At 40.5% G+C, this 24,180-nt stretch overlaps 1 protein-coding gene across 5 annotated transcripts in view; it reads right to left on the bottom strand.

The window, feature by feature from the left end:
- SLIT2 (slit guidance ligand 2) overlaps positions 1–22,028 on the bottom strand; it is a 256,998-nt gene extending 234,970 nt beyond the window's left edge. For all 5 annotated transcript variants that reach the window (XM_058024095.1, XM_058024098.1, XM_058024096.1 and 2 more), the window contains exons 1-4: positions 21,478–22,028; positions 19,689–19,760; positions 18,388–18,459; positions 1,225–1,296 (exon numbers count right to left, since the gene is read on the bottom strand). In XM_058024095.1, the coding sequence (XP_057880078.1) occupies positions 1,225–1,296; positions 18,388–18,459; positions 19,689–19,760; positions 21,478–21,653 (392 nt within the window). In that variant the 5' untranslated portion in view covers positions 21,654–22,028. The remainder of the gene's footprint in view (positions 1–1,224; positions 1,297–18,387; positions 18,460–19,688; positions 19,761–21,477) is intronic.
- Positions 22,029–24,180: the final 2,152 nt, after the last annotated feature.

Below are 24,180 nucleotides of genomic sequence, written 5' to 3'. Positions count from 1 at the left end.
AGTCATTTAAGAACTCATTAGATCTACAGGGAATTTCTGGAAATAAAGTATACATCTAAGGCAGTGGAATAAAACAAAATACACAAAAATAAAGGTTTACAATAATAGGAGTAATTTTCGGTTTGCTATTGTATATTGCTATAAGGAAGAAGAAAATAACTATTATTTCACAATAGTAAAATAAAAATCAACTAAAAATAAAAGCATCACATTTGTTCTCAAACATAATTCCATATAATAAAGTGAAACAAGAGGAATCCTGCTTTCCTCCAACTTGACTTTTCTTTTTCCAAGCACACAAGTGATGAAACCCAGTATAAACCAGCAATGTCAACAGCAGAAAGCTCACCTGGAGCCTGAAGAAATGTATCAAACATATCCAAATTAAAACAGACTGAACTGGTACAACCTTATCAAAGCCTACTTAAGCATGTCATGTGCTATCCCTTCCATAACACATATTGTAACTTAAAGATACCTTACAATTTAATTTGTTCAAATAAAACCTATTCTAAACTTTATTTCACATTTCAACTGTACCACAATTAAGCAGCTTATTAGAAAGGACAATGGGCCAAACCATGTATTTTAAAATATTGCCTAGAGTAAAACATTATCAAACCAAGTAATACAATCAAAACAAAGAAGTCGTTTCTCAATTCATTGTCATTTTGATTTAAGGTAAACCATTTAATCATTTTTTCTTCCCAGAGCTTGAGTTACTAGCTTTGTTTCCCTCTGTCGAGGGACACAGGAGCGACTTCTCTACAGACCTAGCATTTGCCAATGCCATTTTTCTGGCCAAGTGAGTATAACCACAAAAGCAGAACATTACAAAACCTAAGTGCTTATACAGTGCTGCACCTTTGGGTCAGAATCTCCACAGGCACTTTTTAGCTCTTTTAACACAGAAACATCTTAAAAAACCCAAACAGGAGAAAAGGAAAATCAAAAGTACTCTTTCTGAAAAACTTCCTTACAGAAGTGGGAATAAATGACAATATTCTCATACAAGTATCAGTATATGACTCAGATGCAAAATACAATTAAAAAAAAAAACTTGCAAAGTAGTGAAAGAAAGTACTCAGCTTAAACAAAATACCAATGTTCCAAAACACATTTTAGCCCGATGTGAGGCAAAAGATAAAAATTCCAATGCAAGACAGAACAACAGACCAAATCCAAATTTTCCCAAATAATAGTTATTGGGCAGTGCCTACTTACAGCCTGTATAACTTCGGAGTCCCCAGAAAGAGCAGCTCAGAAAGCAACTGGAGGTTATTTCTGTTTAGGCGCCTTTGGAAAGAAAAAGAAAAAGTTGTGTTAAATTACAAACGCTACAGCAATGCAATGCAACCACTTTGAGTTGGAATCCCAGGGCTGTAACAAGCTGATTTTAAAGACCAGAAAGGTCCATTAGCGGAGACATGGTCCAGTAGTAAATTTACCATGGACTAATTACATTTTCTGGTTTGCCCCAACAGACCATATTACCTATTTTATGAAAGATTTTGAATCTCTGCAGTGTGAACCAATCACTAAGTCAGGACTCCATCCTGCATAAACTACATGAAAGCAAAAATATAAAATCAGCAGCGCAAATTCAATTCCCTACCAACTCTATGTTCCTCTTAGTATAATGGACCAGATAGACGTTTTGTAACCATGAAAAGGTTCGAGGGAGCATGTATCAAATGTATACACTTTCAGTAAACAAGATAATATTATGTCTAACAATCCATATAGCCCATTTATCTAAATTTCAAAAGCAAAGGAAGCTGTTACAGAAACCCTAATCAAATAGAAGTGAAAAAACCCCAAGGAGTCACAGCTTATATCTGCCATTACAAGGAGGTTTTTTCATGCAGCTTTTTCTCTTTAACTGTAAAGACAGGAACTTTGAGGAAGCTAATTTTTTTAAAAAATAGAACTTGATCGGTTGTACATAAGACAGTGTACAACAGAAGAAATTGCAAGTGAAATCTGGAAGGTGCCCATTTGTCTGTGAAGATTCTCACTGAGCATGCTGGCCAGGGTCACAGCTGCTCAAACTGAGGTGACAAGATCAAAGCCCTCTGTATTGTACCCACAGACAACAGAACAACCACTCGCCAAGGTAAATCTATTCTATCCTCATGGTTTTTTCTAAACATATGATGCAGATTATTCTTTCTACTGTGTGTGACAGCCCTGGAGCATACAGTCATCCCAGTCAAGAAGTCAGGCTCAAATAAGGCTTTTGGTTGATTTTAACAAATGCATCCACCACATGTGGCACCTGCCATTCAAGCAAAGCAACCGACTAGAAAAAACTGTTGTGTCCCATAAAATTTATCACAGGTCACACTTTGCAATGCATGATCCCTCAGTAATTCAGGGCACTCACAGAAACCAGATTGCATGGGACTATCTGATATATAGATATAGATATAGATATAGATATAGATATAGATATAGATATAGATATAGATATAGATATAGATATAGATAAATATAATCATAACAGTGGTTACACTACCTCAATAAACTGCTATCAACACATTCCACAAGCTGAAAAAATACACTAGGCATCAGTCTTGAACAATTAAATTTTAGAATTTCATAAAGGCTCAGATTTTCCTGTTTAGCCAAATAATTAAGACTATTTAGCCTCTCTGAGCTAATTTCTTATGAAACATTGTTCCATATAATGGTCTGTCCAGTTTAAAGGTTTTTCCAGTTATTCCCATGTAGATAGAGACATTCAAATTCAAATTTTACATAACTCCATGGTTTAGTTCAGATAGTTTTTCCTCCCTTAAAGCTCAATGTGACTACTGATGAGAGTGAAATAACATGAGAAATATTTTTATGCATGCAGAGGGTTGCTGTCACACTTCAAATCATAAGCAAGCAGTCAGCTACTTGAGTTCTAGATATCCATAATTCTCCAGTGTTAATTTCAGGTTCTTTTCTGTTGGTCAAGCATCAGAAATCCTGATTTCTGTAGGCAGAAGAAACCTTAATCACACATTTAGTGATTTAAAAAACTAAGAGTGAAGGAATCAAAAAATGTAAGACTACACTACTGGGATAAGAGAGGAGAGAGACAATGTGTTCTAATAATTAGGACAAAGAATCTTAATCCAGCAACAACAACAAAAAAAATCTAGACTGTGATCTTGTAAATCACATGTCCAAATTAGTAGAACAAAAAGTTTCCATATAAAAGAAAGAGCTATAATTTAATGACTACTGGAAGACTTCTGATTTGAACACTACTTAAAAAGAAACGTATCCCAACATAAATAGAAGAAAGTGATACATTTTACTGTTTCTGTCTCTACTGCATTTTCAAAATAAAATCATTGATAAATTTACTAAAGGTCAGAAAATGTCTATTTCTGTATAAAAGTATATGCCAAGACCACAAAACTTAGTTTAAAACAATTGTCTTCTACTTAAGTTACATTTGCAGTCCAACAAGATTTTGAAAATGAAACAAGCGTACAAAAGAGTAAGTAAAAAACGAATTTTGTTCACTGCTTCTCTTAGTTAAATAGAGACTTAAACCTCTAAGTCCATTTTCAGAGATCCAAAATAACATGAAAAAGCATGTAGGGTAAAGACTAAAAAGTGACTTTCTAATGAGTTTTTCAGAGCAAAAATCTCTGTTGATACTTTGTAATAAATCTAGTAGGTTTGGACACTAGACAATAATGATGAGCTGTTACTGAAAGGGCAATGAAATTACTCAGTATCTGTATTTTTATAGAAGTTTCATTACATAAAAGCCTCTCTAGTACAATGACATAATATTGATGATCAAGTTTATCAGGCAGGCTGCCTTTCACTAAATGCAAGAACAACCTCACAGGGACACACAGGATCACTCAGAAGGGTATTTCACTGGCAAAATACTTGCTCTGCTATTTAACATCTTACACAAAGAGTTAACACCTTCAATCAGGAGTTTCTGTTATTACCTGTACTTCACATACCCCACACAGCTGAGTACACCTTTAACATACTGATGCATCTGCCACTCTACAGACTTCAAATCTAAGTTATGCACAATAAATCAAGTTCTATTAATTAAACTAGCAATAAACAGCACTACTCTCATGTCTCCCCAGTTTCTACCCTGTGAGCTTGGAACTTCAAATTAGTGTTTCAACACACGATTTTACTTTGACATTCAGAAGACTAAAATATTTGTTCTTTGAGTACTACACAGATTGAGGGAATACACAAATTACTGATCCCTTATGAATCTTGCATTTTGCATCTTCTGCTTTGAATAGCTTTATCCCACTCACTGAATATTCTTTTAGAACTAAGCTTTCTCTACCAAAAAGTTGACTATTCCTTATTGCCTGTGACCAAGAAGATAAAACATAACTAATTTTCATAAAGGCAATAATGGGAAATACATCAAATACTTCAAAAAGAGACTTAAGCTACTCTTTACACCTAACAAGTCATGGCAGATGCTTTTAAAAGAGTCAATTTGCTGAGTTTTCTATTTGGAGATTTTATGAACTAGACTTCATTGAAATACATTTTTCAAGACTACATTAGGTAGTTCTGTCTATAAAAATGACATGAAAATGTAAGTAAATGGGAAAAAAGCATGCAGAGCAAGTCTGAAACAACAGCCTGGTATCACAGTACACAACAGTCTCCCATTCAACAGTCACCATGAAGAGTTTCTAATCTTTGGAAAGAGCCACACAAGGAGTCCAGAAAATACATTACTATTTTAAAATGGTTCACTGTTTTACATAGTTCCCCAACAGTTCCACTTTTTCAGGTGACCTGATGTTTCATTTCGTCTGAAATAACACCTAACCAGAACACACAAACATACTCAAACAAGAGTGAGTGAAAAAGATCCCCTTTCTCTCGAGCTGAAACCCAAGGTAAGCACAGTCGATCATGGAATCCAAGACTGTAGGTTTTAAAGAACTACAGCTACTTTGAGTAAAAACAACCATAAACATTCCACCACATCATCTTTCCATATTTTCATGGCAGCAGACACTTAGCACAGTTACCTAGCAGGCTATATTTTCCCTGGGACAATGCAAAAGAGAAATTTCAGTTTCATCAACTGAACTGCTCTCCCAGAACTGACACGGAGCTCAAAGTGAAGCCCTGAAGAAACAGTGATGAGATATTTCATACTGTGACTATTCAGTTTTCCAACTGAGCTACAAATATTTGTGTTTCTCAAGGAGAGAGCTCAGAGAAGATGAAGCATTAGTGGTGAAAGCAACAGAAAATGTACTGAAGAATCTCTAACATTGTAACAACTTGTAAAGTCCTTTGGTAGTGTCCAGAAATAAACAGATGAGGCACTATTATATTATAATTCTTTCAGGTTGCAATTCAAATATACTTTTTTTTTTCTTCTGTTGCTGAATGGATCTTAAAAAGAGATTGGGCAAACTTACACAGATGAATTTTTGAGCTCTTCACATTAAATTGAAGCAATGTACACACACTACCTAAAGTATACAAAGTATTTCAAGTAGTTCAGTTTAAAACTCCCAGAGGTCAGTCTTCTAGACACAGTAAAGACTAGAAAAGCATCTCCAAAGTAAAATTATGGTATAATTATATAAAAGTATTCAAGGACAAAGAAAAAATACTTTTGACAAATTAGCAGGTGAAAATACTGAAATTAAATGAAGCTCAATGCCAATAGGCAGTTAAAAATAAGACCTGAAAAAGAATAAATAACTTTTTGAAGCAGACAACATTAAGGTAAGCAAAAAAAAAAATCTGGCTTGATTTGAGCTAGTGGTTCTGAACAACAGGTTATTTTAGTTGAAATTGGTATATATCTGAGTTTTACTTGTCTTCTGCATGCAGCCAGAGTACACGAAGGTGATGACAGATAGAGGCTGGAGGGAGAGCACATTGTGCTCCCAGTAGCAACATATCCAAACCCACTGAAGTCTGGCCATGCCACAAATCCATCCTGATGTGTCTCTCAAGTTTTCATGCCACAATAACTATGATCCAGTAGCAATCATGCAGGGAGGAGGAAGGGAGGAAAAAAAAAATCTTGATTGCACTGGGTACAATGTAATCATCTGCAATTGCTATAATTCACACCCATTTGTTTCAGACTTGTTACAGCCTTCACTGTAACTTGTTTCTGATCCCACTGTATCAACTACATCCAGCCAGAGAGGCTGTGGAGCCTCTCTGGGAAAATGAGCTGCCCCAGTACTTGAGTGCCCTCACAGGGAAGAAGTTCTGCCCTTACGTGCAGTTACACTCCCCACTTCGACCTATGCTTGTTTGCCACCACAGCAATGAGCCCGGCTTGAGGTTTTTCAAAACCACCTCACAACTACTGGAAGGGTGCTCTTTTGTCCCACCTAAGTAAGCTTCAAATGGATTTTAGTTCAAGTAGACGCAATTCTACCCGTAGACCCTGTAGGACAAAAGATAACTTGAGAGCTGACTGAAGTTAAAAGTTGTTTCAAGTCAGTTATAAATCAGCTGTGCTCTTTAATTAGACACAGCCTATCCCATTGAGTGCACAGAGAATGAGTCTTCCAAAACCCTAAATACAGGAGAAATGCAATTTATCCCACCACCACTGCTTCAGGAAAATAATTGAATGCTTCCAACTCACAAAGATTATTGACAGTAGAATTCATTATTTTTCATTCCTCCTTCAAAGTTAACCTAGAGAAGTAAGTACATTATCTGTAGATTGTAGCACACAGCACCATACAGCTTAGGAATTGCATTCTTCAAAGGAGCATATTCACACCTTCTGTTTGTCAACAGAGGAAATAACTATTACATCCATTTAACAGCTCAGTGAAGCTGATTTGCAAAATATACATACACACTTCCAAAGAATAAGAGCCTGTTTACATTACATTTCAATTTAAAATGGAAGAACATGTCAGTAATCAAACCTCTGCATGTTCAGACAGGAGCACTTTCTACCCACAACTGAGCCCACAAGGCTCCTTAAGTAGTTCCAAGATGTTACAAGGATATGCATCCTCTGAGAACATCAGTTCAGGCTTTATGAGCTCAGAAAATACAGAAGCCACCTACAAAATTATCCAAGTACTTCAAAAGAGAAAGCTAGTACACAGCACCCAAATCATTGCCATGGGCTGGTTTAAATATGATGTCCAAAAATTTTACTCTAATATATGGAGTTAGAATAACAGACATCAGAATAAGTGATTCCCACTGCCTCAACAGAGAAATTACAGACTTAACTTAGACTTCCATCTGAAAGGAAGGCAAATCACTACTTTCCTACAAAAAACATTGTGCTATATCTGCCAGAGGCAGAAAATATATGTGCATCCATGTCCAAAGCCACAATCTGCTGAACTTCAACACATCTGGCAACTGCTGTCTCTGAATGTGACTTGCATGTCATCAAGTGAGAGGAAAGCCCAAGAACTAAGAGCTAAGCAAAAGATTGTGCCAGTTTTTCCATTAAGAATTCTCTGCAAAGACAATTTCTCTAGTCAAACTACTCATAATCTCATTAAGCCTAACAATATCAAGTTCACCAACCACGAGTAAAAACAGGAATCTGAGAAGTTCAAGGCTGTTCTTACAGCATTTAGATGTCCAAGGTTTTCCCCAGGTCAAGAACCACTTAAGCAGAACTCCACTTTCTAGGCTAAATAGTGACTAGCTAAAAAAGGCATCTAAGTTATTCCCCATTTAATTTCAAATATAAATTAAATATTTGTTTCAGTAAGAAAAAAAAATTCTGAACAGTAGCAGGACACTACTGCAAACTCAGTGTCTTATTTGTGTTGGAAGCAGTGAAACGTACTTCTCAACTATAGCACTACATTGAACTAGTGCATGCTACTTGAAACCTAAGGTATTTTCTGTCCTTCATTTTCTTCTCCCATGAGTTTGATGTCAAGTCCAAAATTACCACAACTCCTCTCCTACCCCAATCAATTCTCCCTACATTATGCAGAGCAGTATTTTGTGCTGTCAAGAGTCTGTACCCACTTTTCCTTTTTAAAGCATTTTTTTTCACTATGAAGAAAAGACAGACATTAAGGCTGCTGTTTTCTCTATTCCTTACTGTCTCAACAGAAATTTCTATAAATATTTAGTTATTATTCTTATTAATTCTGCCTACAGCACTAAAAAGCATGAAAAACACAGTAAAAGCCAGGAAACTGCAGGCTAGGAAGCTTCATCTCAATGCCTGAGAAGGTGACCGGGCAAAATATTTCTACTTCTATTTTAGACACAGTAAGGACACGATGATGACTGGGAGTGGTCAGCACAGATTTAACATTGAGAAAATGATGTCTGACCAGCCTGGCAGCCTCCTACAATGAATAAGGAACGTGGCAGATGAGGGGAAGGCAGTAGATGTTTATCTTTACTTCAGTAAAGGTTCTGACACTGCCATTCATAATGGTTGTCCTCACAGACAAACTGATAGAGTACAGGCTACAAAAGCAGATGGTGAGGTGGACTGAAAGCTGCCAAAAGTGCCAAGTTCAGAGCTGTGGTCAGGGGCACAAAGTCCATTTGGAGAACATTCACAAGTTATGTACTCCAGGGATCAGCAATGCAACCAGTACTGTTCAAAACTTCATTATAACCTGGAAGATGGGACACACTGCACCTTCAGCGTATTTGCAGATGTTACAAAACTGGAAAGAATGACTGATGCACTAAGTCTGTGCACTGCCTGAAAGTAACACAAACAAGATGGAGTATTGCTTGAAAAAGAAACTTAGGAAGGGCAACAAAAGGGAAATGGAAAGCCCTGAACCCAGAGAAGAGTAACTCCATACACCAGCACACACTGGAGAACCACCAGTTGGAAGAACCACCACAGAGAACAGCCTAGGGGGCAGGTGAATAAGAAATTCAAATGAAGCCACCAATGTGCCCTTGCACAGAAGACCAACAGCATCCTGGGCTGTAATCATAAGATTGTTGCCAGCAGGTCAAGGCATGTGATCCTTCCCCTAAAATCAGCACTGGTGAGACATCTCTGGGAGAGCTGTGCCCAGTGCTGGAGTCCCCACCACAAGAGACTGGACCAAGTCCAGGGAAGAACTGCTAAAATAACAAAGGAGGCAGATTGAAGCACCTGTCACATTGGAGGAAGTTGAGAGAGCTGGGACTGTTTAGCCTGAGGAGGAAAAGTCTCAGAGATATCTCAATGTGTATAAATACTTCATGTGTACAAATAAGTGATCTGATTCCATCCCAAGCAAGGAAAACTGAGCCAGACTCTTCTCAGCAGTGCACAGTGAAAGGACAAGAGGCAATGGGTACAAATCAAAGTACAGGAAAACTGTATTTCAGCTTAAGAAAAGTGACTGTGAGGGCAGTCACACACTGGAACAGGCTGCACAGAGAGGCTGCACACTATCCATTGTGGAGAGATTCAACACCCAGCTGGAAACAGCCTTCAGACACCTGCTCGGATGGACCTTGAGCTAATCGGTAGCAAGGGATTAGACAATCTACAGAGACTTCTTCAAGCCTCCACAATCTTGTGAAGCTCACTCATGGGATTCTGTTCTACAAAGTACACTAGAAAGAAGGAAACAGAAGTTATAAAACACACTACATGTTTAAAACGTGTTACTCCATAGAGTAACAGAGGTTCAAGTATCAGATGAAACAAGAATGATTTTGACAATACCTGGGATTACTTCCAAGAAAGCAAAACAAAAAAAAAAAAAAAAAAGAAAGAGGGGAGGTGAAGCTGATCTAGTAGGTTGAATTTAGCTAGGGTTTAACCAGATTGTTTACAAAGACAAGAAAGGCCTGCAGATAGTCCTGATAGGCTTGTAACTGTCTTTCTGGCATGAAGTTACAGTAAATTTTCACTCAAGTATTTTTCTAGAGCACCTATACAGACATCCTGCCAAACTAAATCAGAATGGCTGGTGCACCTTAAAAAAATGGAGACTTTACCATGTTGTATTTGACTAACAGTCTAGACTATTATTAAAGACAAGCCAGCACAACGAGCACATACTATGAAATAAAATAGGAAAATAAAATGTTTCTTCTGATGAAGCTTCAACCAGGCTCTTCATAGTAAATGAGGTAACATAACAGTATGAGTCACTGAAGTTGCAGCCAGATCCCTCATACATTCTGGAGTTTATCTGTAAGACTCCAGAAAGAAATGTGGTTTCTGCAATCAAAATATGGAGCATCTTAGATAATCTTTTAAATATGCTATATTAAAATGTAATGACAAGTCAATTTTCACCTGTGGCCACTTAATATTAAATCAGCATTTAAAAAAAATATTGAACTCAATCTGCAAGAAATAAATATGATTTTTAAATAGTAAAACTAAAATGTGTAGCTTTAACTTTAGTATCAGTGATCTACAGAATCCATTTAAAATAGCTTCTGAACAAAAAACACCATTTGAAACAAAAACATTGGCACAACAGCTCTGCAGAATCAGATCTAGCTTCACCATTTTGCAACAGTGCAAATTACCCATTTCAGAGGAAGCAAGAAAGAAGAGCATCCAGCAAACAATGCCACAAAGGATGAGCACAAAACAGATGTGGGAAAAATAAACAGCCTTCCTGCCCTGGAATTTGTAAAAAGGTCTGCAAAGAGCAAACAGGACTTCTCACTGCAATTTGACTTCGGGACCCATAAAAGGAGTCCCATGAGAAAAGACACTCAGATGAATAAAATATAATAAAAATAAATAGTGGGCATTGACAAGTCTTTTAGAAGAACATTGTGCTTGGAATTAGTTTTATCAAGTATTTTGTAGTGTTCTGTAATAAAAATGTAGCTACAATTTAATTTTTTAAAAATCCATTGGAACACTGCATCTTTTTATACACTGTCTTCAAAAACAGCCATTGTCTCTCTGATTCAACAGACATTTTTAAAGAAGAGATTTGATATTGCTTTCAAAAGCCTGCTAATACCAAATAACTACAGCAGTATTTTTAAATTTTTTTTACGAAACTATTAATACACAAGGCCTGTATAATTCGTAGTCCCACATTCCACTGGTAAGTGATTAACACCGCAGGCTTCGTGGTCTCCTCCCCATTCTAAGAGGAAGAATGTGCAGTGCACTGCCCTTAAACTATGTAAGACTAGCTAAAAGAAGGATTTCTCACATCCATGATTAACAAGGAATAACTGTTCACCCCCTTCAGGGCTGTTCAAAACCAGGTCTCTCTACCTGAGCTCATCATTCTTCCCTTCCCTATGACACACCTGTGTGAAGGAATTAACTCTTCAAATGCTCATAGACTGAGGCCACACAGGTGATTGAGTACCAAGGGCACAGGGAGGAGACAAGTGTAACATCAAGCAGCCTTAAAAGGCAAGCACATGAATAATCCCACGGGTTTTAGGCAGTCAAACCCAGACTTCCCCAGCAGCTGTAGTCAGAACTGCCCAGAATGTGCCCCAAATGAAAAAGAATTAGTTCTCAGACTCCAGTAAGGAACTTGCCTGCCACAATGAAGACCAGCATTCAGTGAGAAAAGAAACTCGAGACTAACTTTCAGCTAAAGAGCTAAGAACTCAATCTAAAACCTCGGTACAACTTCTATACTATATAACACAAGGTCTTATCCCTAAAAAATTTATTTCATTGACACACTTTATAACCTTATAAGATGAAATATTGCTCATTTATCAGCTGTGCTTTTAGAGTGATAGTGATAGAAATGATTCCTGGAATAGTGGTTCTACTGCTAACACAGAATTTTTGCCAGGGATCCTAAAACTCTACATTAGCCTTCACAGCTAAGTGTCTGTAAATTGGGGGGGGAAAAAAAGTCATATTTTGCTTCAGCTTAAAAACCAAAACCGCATCATAAAAACAGATGACATTCAACATTTTTTTCCAGAATTACCTGCTGCTAAATTTTGATCATATAGCTTCACATAAGTGAAATCTAATATTTCTAACACTTCTCTTCTGTAACTGAAAAAACTATATACTATCAGTTTCAAAACTCAGGAAAAAAAAGTTCAGCCCAAGCCTGCTTATTCTAGGATTAATTTATTGATGCAGCTCACATTTAAAGACTCAGAGAAAATATTGCCATTCCTCTCTTAAAAGTGTTTTCCTACTTGGAATCTACATTTTATTGATAGAGTTAGTCAATTTGAAATAAAACTGCAATCTTATGCCACACATCAATACAGAACAAACTATTAGCACATAGGTTTATTTTAATCTCTGGACAGCATGGTTTTTTTCCCCCATCAGTGATTCAGTAAGTCTGCACCCTAAGAAACAGCATGCATATAATATAGCCCTTTTCTAGACTAGACAGAAAGGATACTATTTGTTCATCTAGTCCATTTTGAAGCAGCTGTTAAAGCCCTTGATAAATGCCCAGGCCTCCTGGGCAGTTATGCCCAAGACAAACTGTATTTGTCTTCACCCTAGATGAAACATTTCACTTCTTAGTCCACCCTGCAATGCATGACTTTGTGAGATGAGATGCTCTGTAACACCCCATACATTCAGAGATCACAAAAACTCCCAAGTCAGTTTTGATTTTGTAATTTCAAAACCTACTAATGCAGTGTAATAGTTTACCACATTTATCTGACTAAAGCTAGAGCGCAAATGGATAACTGTAACCCTGCAATACATGAATACAACTAAACCCCACTTTATTTTACTGAAGCCCATTTAATATTTTTGACAAGATGATCTTCTTTGTATTGAGGCTATAATTAAATCTGTGCTGCAGATGAAGCTGCATACAGTAATTTCACATACTGATTTGTATCCTGTAAAGAAACCCACCTAGTACTACAGTTTGTTTACTAAGTAGAAAGAACTTTTTCTTGAAGCTATGTAGTTGAAATATACTTTTCCTTCTATGCTATGGCACATCTGTAAGTTGCAAATTGTTCATCCACAGCATGTACAAAACAATACTGACTTTCAGTACTACTCAAACACTCATAAGTACACACCTAAGTAAGTGGTCTCTTCATGTTAACTTTGAATAACTTGTTTTAATGTATTCATAAAGAGAGAGCCCAAATAAATGGCAAGTAGGGACAATTCCTCAGTTTGTCATTATAGAACTGAGTTGCAAAAATTTAGAAAAATCAAACCCTAACAAAACATTTAATTCTTGAAATATTTCATGAAAATTGAAATATTGCATCAGTATGCATTGTAAGAAACATGAAAATACAATGGGTAGATTTCAGTTTAAAAGCTTCTTCATGTACCAGCTTGATGTTCAGCATTCTTTTCTTGAACTCATGACTGCAGCTTACTCACATCATGTAGCTCAGAGGGGCTGTTTTTGGGGAGTTATGGTGGGGGTATTTAGCTCAGACACCAACTCAGAAGTTGAAGTTATTCCTTTGAGAGTAACATTTCATCTACACAACAGCTTCAGCAGAAATAGGTTTGGTGGGGGGACTGGTGGCTTATTTCCTTTGTTTATGGGGTTTTGGGTTGGGTTGTTTTTTTCCCCATAGTTTGCATTTTAAGTCTACACAGGTAACACTTTAAATGGATACTTTAAAAATAAAATTTGCTAATTCGAGTATCAAAAATAGGGAGGCTTGGCCTGGAAACTTTTTAGGCCACACAAGTAACCTTTCTCACAGGAGTAATCAGTGAGACTAGTCATGCAAACCAAGTTATTCACATGGTAAATGCAGAATCAGACTCTAAATTAGCATTTTAGGGACATACTGCTCCCTCAATGGATTATTCATAAATACAGGAAGGAAAAAAGTGAGTAGTTTTGAAACTATTGCTGTAAACTCCTCCTATTCTGACATTTTTCCTTGTCATAGCCCTAGCATAATAAGAGCTGAAATCCCAACTACTAGACTTAAAAAAAAAATATTAGGGAAAAGTATGATTGAAAAGTTCTTATCAGCCAATTTTTATTTTTTTATAAATGAAAAGGTAACTGCTCTTCTCTGTAAACATGTGAAGAGTATATTTAGCCCTCAAAAACCTGACAACTCTCTATTTCTAGACTACATGAACTGTATTTTAGATTTAAGTAGCTCCTTACAGAACTGGTTGAGCAGCCTATGGTCGCTGTCTTCAACAAAATTTTATACTTCCCTCCAAATGACAATAACTTGTAAAAACATTGGCATATTTTGAGAAGTATTTGCAACACTAGAGAATGAGGTGAACTTGGGGTAACAATGGCCTACACTTACTAAAAATTATTTTTAAAGCTGTGTCTAACAATATCAGTTTTCATAAAGTGGAAACTTTCAGTTTATCCTCATCTTGCTGTCTTAATATACTATTTCAACTAGAATAAACATCACACCCAAGATGACAGCTTTATGAAGAAAGAAGAAACAAGTTTTTGATTTCACATTCTCAGAGGAAACTTTCAAAAAGTTTTGTCCCCCATAATAAGCCGTGGTCTCTGGATATCCATGAGTGTTGTGAAAATCCTCCATGTCTTGACCCTTTCTGTCTTCCTGCCATGAAAGATATTGAAAACCACTGCTGACACATGGCTGTGGTCTCTGTAAGAAACCCTAAGAGGCCACATCCAACCCTCTCTCTAGGGCACTTGCCATTTACTGAAGAGCCACACACTCTTTAGAGGCTCCGCTCAAGAACATGGGCTCATATAAGTTAGAGATAATAAAGTCCTGCAGATATTAAATACTGTAATTATTGCAGATGTCAAGAGTGTAATTAGTCCAGGAGTTTTTGCATTGCTTCAGGATGTACTCAAAGGTACAAGTTGTCCCAACTGAACTTCAGTGCACACAGCCCATTTCTCAGTCAAAGAGCGTTGTTTCAGCAGACAGAACATCTACACAACAAAACAGACCATGCAATTTTTCTGTTCAGTATTCAGTCTGTGAAAAAAATCATATTTGTGGCAGACAAGGCAGTTCAGGCAGTGCTGTACAAAAATGGCTTGGACTGGAGCCTTAAGAGCTCAGCCCTTAAGAGCCTTCAAAGCTGTCAGAGATTGGAACTAAGTGAACACTGCAAAGTGAACACTGCAGGGTAGAGCCATTTATTTGACTTGAAGACTTCTCCCAGAAGTATCCATCTAAAAGGCTTACAGCAATATCAACTGCACCAGTGTTTCTCTAGCTACTACAGTTTCCACAAACCTAAAACTTAATAAGTTGCTAATTTCCACCTTGTTTTTCCCTCCTATTTAAGTAGCAGGCATAGGCAGACAATAGTTTATTGCAAATGAAAACTTTTACTTTCATTCAGGCTCCTGCAATAACAATCACTATTTACAGTAGCATTTACTGCAGCCTTGAGTTCCACTGCACTTGTACAATTACACTGGTGTGACACAAATTCCCATTGTGGAGTGTAATGGGTCTGTAGGTCAGAAATAGCCTTGTGTACATACCAACTTACATAGTGTACTAAAGATATGTTATTTTATTAATTTACAGGAGAAACCACCTGGCAGATTTTTATGGGTTTAATAAAATTAAATCTTAAGCAGATATCTTCTGAAGAGGTCAAAAGTTTCTCCTCTCTGAGATTAATTTTGCAAAGCATTTCAGGTCCTCCCTTCCATTAAAAAGAGCAGAGGATATCCAGCATTTTGAATTATCAGACCTATAAGTGAGCATTCCCAAGTAACTCATTAACCAACTAAACAGTTCCTTGGAAATCAGAGTTACTGGTCTAAAAAAAAAATTCAACTGAGACTGCAGTTAAAAACAAAGGCAAAGAAACAAACAAAACGCCACCACCCAAACAAACAAACCCCCCAGCACTTCACTTAGAGAGATGGGCATTTCTTTTTTCCCAGTGAGAAACTACTGTGAAAGCCTGCTGTTCACATTGAAGAGTACTGAAGAACAGGAAATATCTTTTAAAATTAAGCCTGCAGACACTAGCACAAGATATTTCAACATAAGCAGTATCACATGTAAACAATCTTATAAATTAAATTGAGCTGTTTTAAACTGCCCTGAAGTTCTCTTACACCCTCTGCTTGCATGCTAAAAGGTCTGTATCAGGTATTCTTTGACAGCAGCTTGGCACATTACACTTGGAGTGCGAATGTGACACCCTACACTCACACATTGAAAAAAAATTAAAAAGCTTTAAAGTGCTTGCTATTTAATGTATAAAAGAAAATACTTGAATGAAGTACCCACAGGTTTCCTGAGAAATCATTTTGGATTTCAAAATCCCAAGGAGATGAATTGGCTGTCAGATAACAATGTGCCTTCATCAGATGGACTTGGCAGTTGTAAACAAGAAGAATTTTCTCAGCTTTTCCCCACAAATATGAAATATTTGCTCTTAGCCAACAGCTGGGGCAGCTTACAGACATCCTGCATATATATTCAAATTACAAGTCACCCACACACCTAACATGGACTGAATTCCAGCAAATTAAAGAAACTGACAAGTGTTGGAGCAGATGTAATATAACTCTGAAGACAAAACAATCTAACTTCATAGTTAGATAAAAAACTAACTTCATAGTTAGATAAAAAACTAAGTTTTCAGATAGCATAGTTTGCCTGCTGAAGGGTGAACAAATATAACCCAAAAAGTATCCAAAAGTATCAAAATTTCTCTTCAGAACTAGTATCTTATGTAAATGGAAAATAGCTATTGTTTTCCAATTATCAAGGGAAAACCAAAGAAAAATGAAACAATGTAATGGCAAAATACAAACACATCAGACAAGTAAGTTTTAACTACTGAAGTTCATCTTTCTCTGGTAAAACAATTCTATACTTCAGAAATATAACCAGTAAAAGCCTTGAAGTTTTTTGAAATTTGTTAATAAATCACATTAATATCACATTAACAGGATCTTATTTTGAAATAGTTAGGAAATAAGGCTGCTGATAAACTGCTTTAAAACTTTGTAAGCATTTGGTATCTCAGTGTCAAACCATATACACAGTGTGGACCTCAATGTTTTTTCATGTTTCACATATAAGTATTTACTTTGCAATATGAACTACACTGCTGTTTAATTTTTTATCTAGACACCATAAACCAAATTTAAGAATATGCATATATTATTCCAATCGATCCCTCAGCAGGAAAAGCTGTTTTAAATTCCTATACTTTGTACAAAGTCGAAAACACATTGTAAAAAAGCATTGAATCAAGTGTTTTAATACTACTTAGAAATGCACAGCTAGTTTTTTTCCAAAGAGTAATCCATCTCATTAAAATTTTTTTTAAAAAAAGTTGCACTACATAAGAACACAAACTTTTTAGGTCAAAAAGTTACTTTCACTTATTTGAAAAAATAAGGTAATTATCTCAAGTACATAATATTTCAACTATTATAGAAATATCATAATTACACCAGTGGTTACTAATTCTCTTGAAAAGCTTTGTCTAAATGACCAACCAAACCATAATTGTTTGTGGAGGTTTTTGTTTTAAACCCACAGCAGCTGTGGGTACAAAGCAACTATAATAAGACAAACTATGCTCAGGCCAGTGCTGCTTTTCAATTGAGTACAGTAGAAATACTTCTATAAAGTTAAAGCAGCAGCAAATGAAACACTGAACAAGACCTCAGAGGCATGCTTAAAGAAAAGGTGATCTAATGAAAATGCAACGACTAAGATGCCTAATAATGAAGACACAAGTCAAGTTCCACAGGAACATATATATATATTAATATTTTCCAGGCTCCACACTGTGTCCAACAATCAGCATCCTGCCTTTAACAAGTCAGTTGTCCCAAGTTTCACAATACGTTAAAAAATATTTTAATTTGGAATGTAACAAAATAAGAAGGCACATACTGAAAACTAGCTTGGGAATTACTCATTTTCTAGGTCTCACTCCAACCAAGTAGGTGTTTGTACTTCAACTTCACCAGATAAGGTCCTGTCATCTCTGCTCCATCTTCTCTCCCCAGAGTGCTCAATCTTTTTTTTTAATCCAAATTAAAATTATTTTTTTAAAATTAACAGTTCATATTTTTTCTGAGCTTTTGTAAAAGCTTCCATGATATAAAAACTGGAGTAGAATTGAATCACTGCTATGTAACAAGAAAACATTTTATGGCCAGTAGTTACTTCCAATAAGGCATGTATAAAACCTCTAACACTATGGGTCAGAGAGCCTTCTTTTGGTGCATTTGAGTTCTCAAGTCCTTGTGTATTCAAGATTAAAGTGAAAATATTAGATAGCATTGAAACCATTTCCAACGGGACAATTGCAGTTTTCACTCTGAATCCAGACTGCTCTTGAACGCTCCCCCCCAACCGAGTCCCCTAAACACTGCTTGAAAATTTATTTCTCTTGTGTCTCAGTAAGGCTAGAAATCACAAATTTTAAAAAAAAGTATTTAAAAAATCTGAAGCCTGAGGGCCTTGACACACAACTGATTTGATTCCCCAAAAGTTGAAACTTTTAGAATTAAATATACTTACAGCCTCTCCAGTTCTTTTAAATCCTGGAATGCTCCTCTCTCAATAGTAGTAATCTTGTTCTCCATGAGCTGACTGAAATATAGAAATTTTTAGATGTAAGTTTTATCTCTGAGATAAATTGTCACATTAACAATGGTCATTTAAAAGAAGCCACATATTCTTTAAGAAAATCCTATAGCTATAGTAGAGTGACATCCACTTTAACCTTCTGTATCCCTGTCACTAACAATTTACATGGGCTCACAGAACCAAGAGCAGGAAAATAAGGCTTGGTAAAAGAAACAGGAATCATTATTAGATTTGCTAATTTTCTCAAGGAGTCACAAGTTCTAAAGCTACACACATGCCCAGAGGCTGCATGCTCACATGCACACACATCCCTGCCCTTCGGCAAGCTGTGAGACTCCAGTCCAACAGCACGGAGGTGATACCAGTCTCACACATGAGTAACAAAACCAAACCTCTGAATTGTGGTGTTGGGAGAAACAGCAGTAAAACACTGCACAGAGATTGTAACTGTAAGAGTATCCCTGTTTTGTAACAAAGTCAAAAATTACTACCATGTTATATTTACTTCAGAGAGAAAAGGAAAAGGATTTTACAAGACCACTAGCTCAAATTAAACCGGCCTTAACAAATAAGCTAAGTAGTTAGACATTTCCTTCAGAAAGCAACAAAAAAACCCAACCAAAAAACAAACAAAAATCCACAAACTACCACCAAATTTTAAAACCTTGATAACACTTGAAAAAAAATTTTTTACAACAAAGAAACAAAAAACCAAAAACCCATCCAAACAAACTAACCAAATCATTCCTTCCTCAACTTCAGTGGTAAAGTTTCTGTTTTGTCCAGAAACTACAAAAGAGCAATAATAATCACCTGGGACTTGCTTTTACATTCACTAAAGGAATAACTTTTTTCTTAATTAACTCCCTTATAGTTCTGGTTGAGAGTACCCATTTTCAGTGTGAACTATAAATTTCACAGCCTTAAACTGAAGTAACTCCAATGGTTTTTCAACCAATTTTAGCAAGTCTTACTTGTAAGCTATGTGCTAAATTAAGCCCTCAAGTTCTCATAATCTTCAGGACAGATTAAAAACATATAAACAAATCTCATTTAAAGAAATTGCTCACTTGCACATAACAGCGTATAACACACGGCAGAGCAGTTTTAGGTTCAGATATGGTAATACAGTAGCTAAAAAGTGATAACCCATCCAGAAAATTAACTGAAATGTAACTACAACCTGTAGCATCAGTCCTAAGAGTCATCAATGACAGAAAGAGAAAACTTACAGAACTCGAAGGTGCCTTAGGCCAGCAAAGTCAGTCTTCGTGATTCTTGTGATGTTATTTCCATTAAGATCCCTAAGAAGAATAATTTGTAAGCAGCAAAATTAAAACATTAAAAAACTATTTTTAAATTGTGTTGTTTGTTTTCAGGGGCACAGCATTTTCAGAAGTTAGGAGACAAACTAATACAACAAACCATTCTTACAATTAACACCATGTGATTTCCTAATTTCCAAGTAGATGAAATACAATTTACCTTGAAAACAGTAGTTTGAAATTTGTAGCAGGAGAGTCTTGGAAAGTCAGTTCTGCTTGCCATTACAAAGCTCACATTTAACTACAATCTTTACCAACAGACGAGTTCAAAGCTCTATCTTTGGGGTTATAACTGCATTTAGAAAAACCACAAGACTTAGTACATATAGGTATATCTATCTATCTATATATATATGCTACAAACTTTATTTGACTGTTACAAAAACTAACTGCCTGAAAGAAACCCCCAATTTTCACCATTTCAAGCAATTTTCAGATTTCCCAGTATGGCATAGGGGTTAAATACCTATAACAAATATTAGGTTTCAAACAAGCATTAGGGTTTCAAACTGCTGGAGTAAGTGATGGGAAATAAGGTTTCAGCAAAACTAAGCTCTCCACTTGCTGCACAGGAAGCTATACTGACTGTAGAATGCAAAGCAAGTTCAGAAGCAAGAGAAACCTCTATTTAGGCCCCAGCATTTCTCATCATACTTCTATACTACTTTTTCTTCTGGAGTATATGTCTCTTTTTAATACCATTTTGGGTTTAAGAAATAAACATCTTTCACTTCCAATCACTACAAATAAAACCAGACTTGGCAATTCATGAGATAAATCTTTAGGAAGCGGTATTACATGGAAGCTATTCTAACAATTATAGCTCATTCCACACGTAGCTGGGAGCTGGGGGGGCGGGGGGTGAAGACTACTTTTTAAGTATGTTTTTAAGCGCTTTATACCACATATGGCCAAAACACCACTGTAAAGAAACCACACGAGTCCCAGGAGGAATGTGTCCTTGATACTCTTCCTGAGTGAAATTCACCACTCCAGACGCGCGTTCACATGCCAACATTTAAATGACTTATCAGAGAGCAAGAAATAACGCGCACACCACTTCCACTCTCAGGACCCCTCTGAAGGGCAGCCTGACACAATAAACAACCGGCCACATACAGAAGACAGCCCAGCCGCGGGTGGAGGGAGGGATCCCGGCTCCGGCACCGCCGAGCGCCCTGCGAGCGCGGCTATCGCAGCCCGGCGCGCCCTCGCCCGCCGGCAGATGCGCGGAGCCGCGGTGCAGGGAGCGCTGCGCGCCCCGGGCCGCCCTGCCCACGCCGGGAGCGCGGCCCGGCTCTGCCCCGGGGAAAGCGAGCCGCAATAGCCAAGTTCGACGGGAAATGGGCGCCGGCGGGGGCAGAGGCCGCTCCGCCGCCGCCCCGGGGCGCCCCCCGGCCGCGGTGGTGCCCGCCCCCGCTCCCCGCGGAGGCGGGAACCGCGCTGCTCACCGCGGCTTCCCGGGATGAAAGGCAGCGGCTGGGAACAGCGCCCACCTCTTCCGTGTCTCCGCGCATCGCTGAGAAACGGGCACGGCCAGCAGCAGGAGAAGGGAACAGAAAACCCCCACCCAAAGGGCGTCGGGACCCTAAACCAGGCCGGGCCCGGGGGCCACCTCAGCCCGACAGCCGTTCGGAGCCCTGAAGGGAGCAGGGGGCCGAGGGGCGCTCGCCGCCGCCCCGGCCGGGTTACTTACAGCCTCTCGGTGTTGCGGGGGATGTTCCTCGGGACGCCGCGCAGCGCCAGCCCGTGACAGTCCACGGTGCTCCCCGAGCAGGAGCACTGCGCCGGGCACGGCTGCGGCGCCACCGCGCCCGCCATCGCCAGCAGCAGCCCCAGGGACAGGGTGAGCTTCCTCCAGCCGCACATCATCACCGCCCGCTGCAGCCCAGCCGGGCCCACCGGCCTCGGCCCCGGGGAGCGCGGGGCGCGCCGCCCTCCTCCTCGCCGCGGGGAGCGCTCGGGCAACTTTCACGGTGCGGAGACAGCGAAGGCTTTTCTATCCAAAGCTAAGTCAAGAAAACAACCCCGGCAAAGTGAGGCTGGTGGCACCGGTCGGCGGCTGAAAGCAACTTCGCTAGGCGCGGGGCCGCGCCCGGGCCGTCCCTCGCCGGCCCGTCGGTGCCTGGGAGAGGCGGCACTTGGGTCTCGTCTTCACACGCTCCCTGCGATGGCGAAGCAAACCCAGGGGTCTCAGGGTGCGGTGGAGTTGGGCGAGCTACTTATGATCCTCTTCGCCGCTTTCAAAGCCGTGACTCCCCGGCGAGCCCCCGGCGAGAGGCCGCGGAGCCCCGTCCGCCCGGCGGCGCTTCCTGCGCGGCGGCCCGCGCAGCGCTGCAGCCGCTCCCACGCGCGTCCCCCGCCGCGGGCCGCTCTCAGCCCCACGGGGGGCGGCGGCGGGGCTGACACCGCGCACACACCGCCCTGCCAGAGGCGCCTCAGCAAATCATACCCCTCTCGCAGGCATTCATCAAACTGTCTCACGGAAGGAGGAGGGAGGGGAAAAAAAAAAAGTCAAACACACAAGATGCTGTTGGGCTTGGCTCTCCACCCCCCGCGCCCCCTCCTGCTGTATGCTCCCAAGCCAAGTTTAGCAGGAAAGGGCTGGTCCTAGACCACGGTAATAATAAGCAGTCGAGAAGTGATTCGTTGCCCTGCTGGAAGGGAGTTCATCCACGACCTTCTCCTCGGTGACAGATCACAGTTATAGATCCTCCTGTGATCCCGGGAGCACGGCGAGACAGAGCAGATAACAAGCGAAGTGCGGCGAGAGCGGGAGGGGCGGGGAGGGGTGTTATTCTGCTCCCCGTGGTCTCCCGGATACCGTGGCTTTGCTGCGGCAAAGGCACCTGATGGAAGAGGTGGGAACTGCTCAGTCTTTCCAGGTGAGGCCAGTTCAGCAGCTCCCGGGCTTGCTGCAGGAAAGGGAGCAACTTTGCTCCTCTCCCGGAGCCCCCCGAGGCGCAGCACCTCGGCAAGGGTTGGCGCCTCTTTCCCCGATCCCGCCGGTGCACCTGAGCTGTCGGTGCTGGTGCCGAACAGCCCGGCCCTCGGCTCCCTGGCGGCGGCGCTCCTGCGGCGCGGAGGGAAACGGCGGAGGGGAGCGCTGGGGAGCGGGAGAACGGAGACGACACGCCGGGCTCCCTCCCTCGCACCCCGAGTCTTTCCGCTTGAACAATGGGCTAGCACCGCCGCTCGCAGGCCGGCCCGCCGGCTCTCCTCCCCGCCGCAAGGTGCCTGCCGCCGACCGCCGAAAGTGCTCCCCGAGCGCGGCCGCCAGCCGAACGAGCCGCCGGCACCTCGCCGAGAGCTCTCCACGCGGCCGCCCCCTCCCCGCCCGGCGCGGCGCCCCTCGCCCGCTCCCACGGAGCCGGGTGCGCCCCCCGCGCCGCCCTATATAGGGCCGGCCTGGCCGCGCCCCCCCGGCCCCGCCCGCGGCGCCCCGCGCCCGCTCACTGGCTGCGCCGCCGCCCGGCCCGGCCCCGGCACGGCCCCGGCACGGCCCCGGCACGGCTGCCGCGGGGCGGGGGGTGCGCGGCGGCGCCGGCGGTGAATGAAAGTTGGGGAGCGCGGCGGCGGCGGCGGCGCGGGGGGCAGGCAGGCAGGCTCGCTCCCCCAGCCCCGCCGGGAGCGCGGAGTTGCTGCGCGGAGTTTGCCACGCCGCCCTGGCCTGCGCGTGTCCGGCGCTCCGCGAGGGAGAAGGGAGAGCAGGGAGCGCGACCAGGGCCCTTCGCGATGCTCGTGTGGGTTTTGGCTGGAGAGAGAGGGGGCGGAAACGCCGCTGGCTGCACTTGGAAATGTCTTGGGAGTCTCACCGAGGGTCTTCTTGTCTGGGAAAGAGGACAAGGATTGTAGTGGCATGTTCTTTGCTTGTAAATTTAGTGTGATACACACCAAGATCTCTCATACGCTACTTCCGAAAATAGAAGTGGCAAGTGTTATTCCATTTATTAAAATATGTCGAATAGCAACGTTAACACTGCTCCTTTAGACACCATCTTCCATTTTAAAAAAAATTGTATTCTTAATAAACACAATGTTCCTAATAAATGTGCCCAATGTGTTGGTTATTGTCAGCGCATCTCCCGCAATCCTAGGAAAATGCTACGTGCATCATAACATTGTAACTAATTTTGTTCTTCCTTGCCTGTGAATTCAGTTCCATGCGATTCATAACAGCTCTTGAGACTCCAGTAATAGGTGAAAGTGATTTGTCTTTCATTAGACGGCAAACCCCAGCAGGGATGACTAAGCCTTCAGCAAGGTGTAGTTTGGAAATGCACAAGGGAGTCTATCGTTTCTTCCATATGGCTGGGTCCAGCTGAGTCTCTGCATCCCTGGGGTCTCTGCTGCAAGAGGCTTACTGTGTCATTTTGCCCGTTACCAAGAGGACAAATTC

Source organism: Melospiza georgiana, chromosome 5 (genome assembly GCF_028018845.1).
Source record: "Melospiza georgiana isolate bMelGeo1 chromosome 5, bMelGeo1.pri, whole genome shotgun sequence".
Taxonomy (NCBI): domain Eukaryota; kingdom Metazoa; phylum Chordata; class Aves; order Passeriformes; family Passerellidae; genus Melospiza; species Melospiza georgiana.
This window is presented reverse-complemented; position numbering and strand designations above follow the sequence as displayed.